Source organism: Dendroctonus ponderosae, unplaced genomic scaffold (genome assembly GCF_020466585.1).
Source record: "Dendroctonus ponderosae isolate FM_Combo_2020 unplaced genomic scaffold, Dpon_F_20191213v2 Dpon_F_20191213_1, whole genome shotgun sequence".
Taxonomy (NCBI): domain Eukaryota; kingdom Metazoa; phylum Arthropoda; class Insecta; order Coleoptera; family Curculionidae; genus Dendroctonus; species Dendroctonus ponderosae.
The window spans coordinates 33,932,011-33,939,493 of record NW_026017110.1 but is presented as its reverse complement, the minus strand read 5'-3'; the positions used below and the strand labels follow the sequence as shown (position 1 = coordinate 33,939,493).

Here is a 7,483-nt window from a genome sequence, read left to right as displayed (position 1 = left end):
AGTTTATGTTATCATCGTTTCTCGTCCAGAAACGTCCGTTTCAGTCTATATTTGTTCTTTTGTTGTATATGGTTATATGGTATCCTCTGTCACGTTAAATAGCTCAGCTGCTTCTGCTACCAACTGGTGTGGCGCGGCGTTGTGTTTATTGTCCTTTTTCTCACTCGTTGTCCTTTCTTTCCTGTGTTCCATCAGTCTCAGTATGTATATTCTAACTGTTCTACCCGCTGTTAACTCGCGGTAATAGAAGCTGATCATCCTCCACTCAAACATAATCAACATAAAATATATGTATATTTTTTCGTTATCTTTGATAAACTTTTTTCGAGGAATGTTTCTGATAAATAATATATCGCGTTTAATCCAAAATGTTTTATGGGATTAGGCATAAGCTTAGACAATTGCCAATGGTCGATATCCATTTCCACCATTTGGGCGACTTCTTTGTTTTGCTCTTTTATATTGACTGCTTTCAACGGATTGACTATTGTATAGTATATGCATTTTTTGAACCAAATATACCCCAGAAGTTACAGTAGACCGATTTTGTGCTTAAATAAAACGGCGTACAGAATAATAACTTTCACTGTAAAGTAACTGGTTGTTGTGTAAGAAAGAACATGGCTTATATATCGTATATGCATGTAATCCGTTTAGCACCATTATTGTGCAATTGCGTTTTATTATGAATGGTTATTTCTTTTAAAATTAATGTTTTGCCTTCAAATACATCTAAATTTTTTGAACTTTAGGCAAATTGTCTGTTGTATAATGAGAGATGTTGATGTTAAATTGCAACTTGTTGCATACATGTATTACTATCTGTCTGGTAAATTGATTAAAGTCGTGCTTTAACAGTTTACAGGCAAAGTTCATTGCTGTGGATTATTTTCACTATTAGGTCTCTTGCATTAAGCAAGTGTCAAAGTATAAACACATGAATTAATCTTTTGTTAGTATTGCCGTATTGTTAATTCTAAATTTTTATTATAAGTCTCTTAAGTTCTCCATTTACTTTTTTAATTAGAGTTTAAGAACCTCAGTATTTTAATAAATTCGTTTGTTTATATTGATGGCAAGAATGCATATTCTTATATTGCTTTACATCAAGCATTGTATCAATAAATGATTTTAACTTATTTAGTATTAGATTATTTTCATTCAAACTTGTATGTATGTATATCAAAAACATTTCGCTAGGTGCAAACGGGTTGATTAATATAGACATACTAAATTAGACGCTGTCGTAGTTTTGCTTAGTTGTTGTCGTAGCTTCATCCACTATCATAGTTTTGTATTGTACAACAGTAAACTTCGATTCTTTTCATTTTCATGATTTTCGTAATGCAACCTTGCCTTCCCCAATTGTTTATCACTTTAATTGTTGCACAATACATTTAAATAACTTTGATTGAATATTGCTCTGGTAATTTAAATATTTTTTGTTTAACCGATACCCTTGAATCAGATTGCATTGTCTTTGTTTTCCATCTAAAATTTCGGTAATTGGTTGAAAGTCTAATAATTGAGTTACAGCGTAAGACGTATTTTATTTGGATTTTCTACTGAATTGTATTTGTTGTTTGGTTGCTCGTGCCATTTTCTGCAATTAATGTTTGCTTGCTCGCTTATTGAAACAAAATTTAATCTCGTTATAGAATTTGAATGAGAATTGATGATATCATCACTTGATAGTTGGGTAATGTTCGGGATCGCGATACGTCCGAAAAATAGTATATTACGATACAAGAGAGGAAAGTCGAAGTTGTGGTCTGTGAAAGGTGTAACTTCTGTGAACGAAACAGAGGTTCTTCCAGGATCAATAATTCCTTCACATCTTGCAGTAAGACGTAATGTTGGTATTTTCCAACCCTTCTGCGTAGAGTAATTACAGCAGTACTATTTGCGTTCCATAATTTTAAGCTGATGTTGAGTTTGAATAAAAGAGCGGTTATTTTAATTAATTAAAATTAATTTTTGTATAATGTCCAGGCGCGCTACGAACGTGTAGTTCACTATGATGAAATGGCATTATAGACTGAATCTTTAATTATAAAACTAACTGTTAATTTTATATCCAAAGGACTGAACGCGAGTGTCATCGCATGACAGTTCTGCCATCTCAAATTTGGCGTTCATGACATTTTAAAAAGATGTATATTAGCTAACAAACTTTTTGTGTATGGTAAATTCTCAATTTCATTAGTTACATTTTTAAGCATGAAAACTAAAAGGCCGTCTAACTCTTGGAAATCAAAACGTTACATGTACGAATTTCAGAACAGGACGACGTGATAATCGCATGATCTGACGTCAAAACTAATGACAACCAACAAACACAACATGTAATCAGAACATTTTTTTCAGATATCCATAACTATGAGGCAATGTCAACAATAAATCGCTACCAAACTCATAGAATTGAAGTCTCGTAGTTAACATTATGAGAGGTTCCCTAGATGGGAGTGGTGAAGGAGCTGGGGGATTATCGCCCTGTGTTGGAGCGCCGAGAAACAAAAAGCGATTTCCTGGTCGTTGGTCGCTACGCCAGCTGATCTACTCTTCGCCATTAGCCCGAAGACGAAGTTCAGGAAGCGGAGTCGGAACATCAAACAAAGTTTATCGGAAAGTTGATCATAATAACACCGGTAAGAATATTTGATGATTTAGAGACTCTTTTTGCTTGGATAAGCATAATTATAAGGAATAAGGTTTGCTATTTGTGTTTGTCTGGTTCGTTTGAATGCGCATATGATTCCAGGCTGTACTGAACAAAGACATTAATCTGAGATACTGAACGACGATACCATCAGCAAACACTTGTGTTTTCACGTTCGATGTTTTTTTTATGGCGGTTCACAACTCCTTTGTAAATATGCATAGTGTATGTCATCTACATCGCATTATTTTTCCGCTTTCTGGTCAATATTATTCGTTTTAGTTGAAATTACAGGTGTACTAAACTGTCACTTATCTGTAACGGGTTCCAGCGTTCGGGCTTTACCTTGCAGAAATGATGGAAACCAACAGTGGCAGTAATAAGTGGATGATTATTTATAAACATGAACTCATTAAGGGTAGATATCTTATATGCTCTCACTAAATATGATGTGCCTTGAATTGCTAAGCATTAGTAAAATCATACACTTGTATGCAAAATGTATGCCAAGGCTTAAAGCAGCTACAACGCTACACGTAAAAACTGATGATGGTGGAAAAATACACCGAAACGAATTTTAATTGATAAATAAAGACAATAAATGACTGAAACCCAGGAATTAATTTTGATTTGGAATTGAAACACAGTCAGGAAAGTATATACAATGGTAATATTAATGTGAAGAAATAGTGATGAGAAATAACTATTTTGTTTGTTAAAAAAAATAATTGCAACATGAATGAACTAGAAGCAATACATATATTCTAAAAACAAACAAAACGTTAGTCAGATTTTAAAATAACCCACTTCGCTACTAAAAGTTGTCCACCGGCGCAGTAACTCAGTTGTTGCTGGGAAAACGTTACTTATAAAAATGAGGTGTTCCTTTTAGTTATTTGTACAAAGCGGGAAAACGTTACTCATAAAAAATGTTGATGACTTTTTTTAGTTGTTTGAGCAAAGTGGTCAAACGTTACTCATAAACATTCTTTATAACCTTTTTTTTAATTTAAAGGTTTAAATTTCAGTCTCGGGTGTCGTAAAGCTTTAATAAATAAGTTATAATTCACAGACCGGCAACAACTCAAACGCGCTACTCAACACAGTGTTACCCCGGCCTAACTAAAAGAAGTCGTTAAACCTTCAAATAAATAGTCATTTGCTCGCCCGTCATTTTCGGTTACGTAAAACGGTTAGAAATGTAATAGGTTTATGTGCGTTCCTATTACTACGGTAACAGTCGTAATTGCCGAACGCCGCTATTTTAAACTATTACGTTAAATAGCAATCATCCCCAGCTGACATAATAACTAGGTAAATCTTGCATAATAGTATCTTTCAGTGGTCTCGACAGATAAAATACGATGCTAAACAGTTGAGGTTTAACTACTAAGATATACATTTGAAATGATCATTGTATTTCGAAAGTATATAATTTGTAAATAAAGCAGCACGATTCTACCTACATCATCGAATAAGCGTTTTTATGACAAATACAATCGGGACTTTGTCTCCGTTGTGTCTGTTTCAGCCGTACTGTCCAGTTTGAGAAATGACAAATTCTCTGCCATTTCCAATTATCTGTTATAAAGTTACCGTTATATTCATAAGGTTTTGTGTCCTTTCCTCATAGATCGGAGGTTCCCGAACTGTGTTTCGCGGCACCTGAACTAGTGCGGAAACATTTGCTTGACATTTCACACGCCCTAACGCCCCATGAAAAATATGTGGTGACTTTTTTCAGGTATTAAAATAAAGTACTTAAGTGTTCCGTTAAAATTTCTGGATTTGGAAAGTGTTTCGTTATCGAAAAAGTTTGGGAAACTCTGTCGTTACACGATTACACAGTTTTGCGGTATTCAAGTGTTCATTAATAAAGATGGTCATTAATGGCTTGTTGATGCGTACATTAATAAATTCTAAGAAGAATTAAGCACTATTGCATTTTTAGATTATTTTGCTATCTCTTCTGGCAATTACTTTCCGATGGCTAATATGTTTGCTTATAAATTCTCTTAGATATCGTTCCAAATGTCAACTGAAACGTACTTGTGAAATATTGGTTAAAGTTTGGGTAGCAAGCGAGTTCTTTACAGCTTGTAACGCAATTATCCAAGTTAGATCTTCGAACATTACTAAGAATAATGTCCCAATAAGATTCTTCAGAAGAGCTTTGTTGAGTCATCAATATAAATACATGCTTCAAATCGATCTTCTGTGTTAAGATTTCCATTTTATCCAAACCAAAGGTAAACAAACTCAAATTGTGGAGACACCATTAATAAAATAAAAGATTATATCAATTGTGTGGTGACTTAATGGTGAATGATATTATGAACTGTACCTGATCATCTATCGTATGATATGAACAATATTGAACCGAGAGAAAACAGGTCGCATCCGCCAGAGTTATATAGATCGGTAATGGGAATAGTCTCGAAGATCTAAGTAAGTTTGTTTTAGACTAGCGATAAATTACAGGAAGTGAGTTTCAATTAGTTTGAAGAATTTTATATGAAAATAATATGAGGTTTATTAGGTTTAACTTTAATAAGTGTCAAATTATTATTTTCAAATTTTATATCAATTTATTATTTTATATTTAGCTAGTGGTCATTTGAAAGTATGTAATATGTCTAGGTCGCTCGCCTTATTCGAGACTTAGCGTTCAAAGTTTACTGGTCCTACATTCGTCTTGGTTTGTTTTTCACAAACTGCTCTACCTCTTGATCGCCTTCAAGACGTTGGCTTCCACTCGCTTCTTTCAGGGGTCCAAAAAGATGCAAGTCTTAAGATGACAAGTCTGCATTATGGGGAGTATAATCCAACGTTTTCCGGTCAAATCCACAAGAGGCACTGGGAAACCAGATGGACCGTTTGTGGAAGCCCAAATTTTGTGTCATGATTTGTCGGACACGCCCCTACCTAATTTGAGTTAATGGGCGATATTCAAGAGGTTTATGCGCTTATCGTTCTTCATGCTGTTTTGGACCGCATTAAGCTCGATTCATATTTACCAGCACGTGGCGTGATCAACATGTATCCGGACAGACACAAAAATATTGTTCTGTGCATTTGCTACCAACGCACTTCTCACTTCACTTCTCACACACGTATTCATACTTAGCGGTGTGGGCCTTCACAGGCACGGGACAGCAACGGACAGAATTGTCTCCGAGAATATTTTGTGTCTGTGCAAGTCTGTGAGGTTCCTTTTGAACTAATTTCTCTCGTGACGATAAAGACTCCTTCAACTTGGTGATTTTGGAACTTGGTGATTCCTTATAACGGGTGAAATTTTGTGTGTTTTACTCAAAGGCCTTTAAAAAATCAATAAAAAAATGCGAACACATCGCGGTTCATGTCCCTACAGAGTTGCACTAGAACTTGTAATGAAAAGGTTGCCTCTAGTATCCAGGGCACTAAAGCCAAATTAAGATTCGCTGGTGTATGAGTCACATTTATTGTTTATTCTGCTGTGAATGATCTTGGTGAACACCTTGACGATGTAGTTAATGATACCAATGAGTTTGCATATGTCACAGGCATTGGCTAGAGGCTGTTTAGGGAAGGTAATGAAAGAAGACACTAACCAGTCAGGAGGTATTTCTCCTGTATCATAGATAAAATTGAAGATTTCTTCCACATATTTGAGGAAATCCGTATTACTGTCGCATAGTATTTTCACCAGCTCTACGCGGACTTCATCAGGTCCAGGCGATTTATTGTTTTGCATATTGTGGATAGGTTTCTCAATTTCATCTCTTGTTATGCATGGGCATGGTTCAGATTCGTGAATATTGTAATGTCCTGGTGTCTCATCTGAGAATGCTGAATTCTTGAATGAATGTTTGAATATCTTGTTTTCACGTCTTTAGCTTATCCGTCATTTCTTTTATAAGTTTACCATATGTGCCATTTTTTATCTTTCTGTGTGTATAGAAAATTTATTTGAGATAAATGCTGTCTGGGAGTTTTCCTATTATCTGCATATTTTGCTACAATATTTATCATAAGTAACCCACTAAATTTGTCAGTTCTTAAAAGTGTTGATAATACAATCTACAATTTTGTATTTTTTGCCTAATTAGTAGTAAAAAAATTAGTAGTAAAACATTTAACCTGCTGTGTATAAATACGTTATCGTCTAGTTAAATATTATTGAATTATCAATTTTATTATACTTACGTACTTACAACACGTTTGGTACATCATTGGAAATTTTGAAATAGCAAATACCAGATTATTGCTTAAAAATTAAAAAATTTATTATATATGTGCTCGAACAAAGTTTACGATTGTGTACTTTACATTTATCGTCGGTTGCGCTTATAACGCATTTCCTAAAATTTCATTTATTTATCATACTTAGATTTGCAGCGCGACGAGTAAATTAGTGTTTGAGTTTTCCCAGCTTTTCTTAGATATTGATGTTTATCTTCTAATAAACGATCATAACTAGTATTAATTTACATTAAGTTAAAATATCAAGTATTCTGCCGAATGTTGCACAACGACACCACATTGGTTATTAAAAATACAAAAAAAAATATTTTCGTTGCTTTAATAATATGTATATTTATGTAATACATTTTCTGATCCAGTACTAACTTTATGAATGTTTCAGTCCTTGCCACGAAGTGATTAGAATGAAACGATTTTTTCTCATTTTTATTCATACCTTGTTAGAATTCTCGCATACAAGCGATTTTGTTATAACAACATTGCGCGAAGAGCAAGTCTAAAGGACCGTTTACACGCTCAAGCCATCTGAACGATTTGGCTTGCGCAAGCCAGATCTGTGCAGATGAACTGAACGAAAAT

General features: G+C 34.3%; 1 protein-coding gene across 3 annotated transcripts in view; it reads left to right on the top strand.

Moving 5' to 3' along the window:
• LOC109541405 (E3 ubiquitin-protein ligase RNF19A) overlaps positions 1–7,483 on the top strand; it is an 89,266-nt gene that overhangs the window by 23,010 nt on the left and 58,773 nt on the right. For all 3 annotated transcript variants that reach the window (XM_019910267.2, XM_019910266.2, XM_048670281.1), the window contains exon 2: positions 2,368–2,648. In XM_019910267.2, coding sequence (XP_019765826.2) covers positions 2,444–2,648 — 205 coding nt within the window. In that variant the 5' untranslated portion in view covers positions 2,368–2,443. The remainder of the gene's footprint in view (positions 1–2,367; positions 2,649–7,483) is intronic.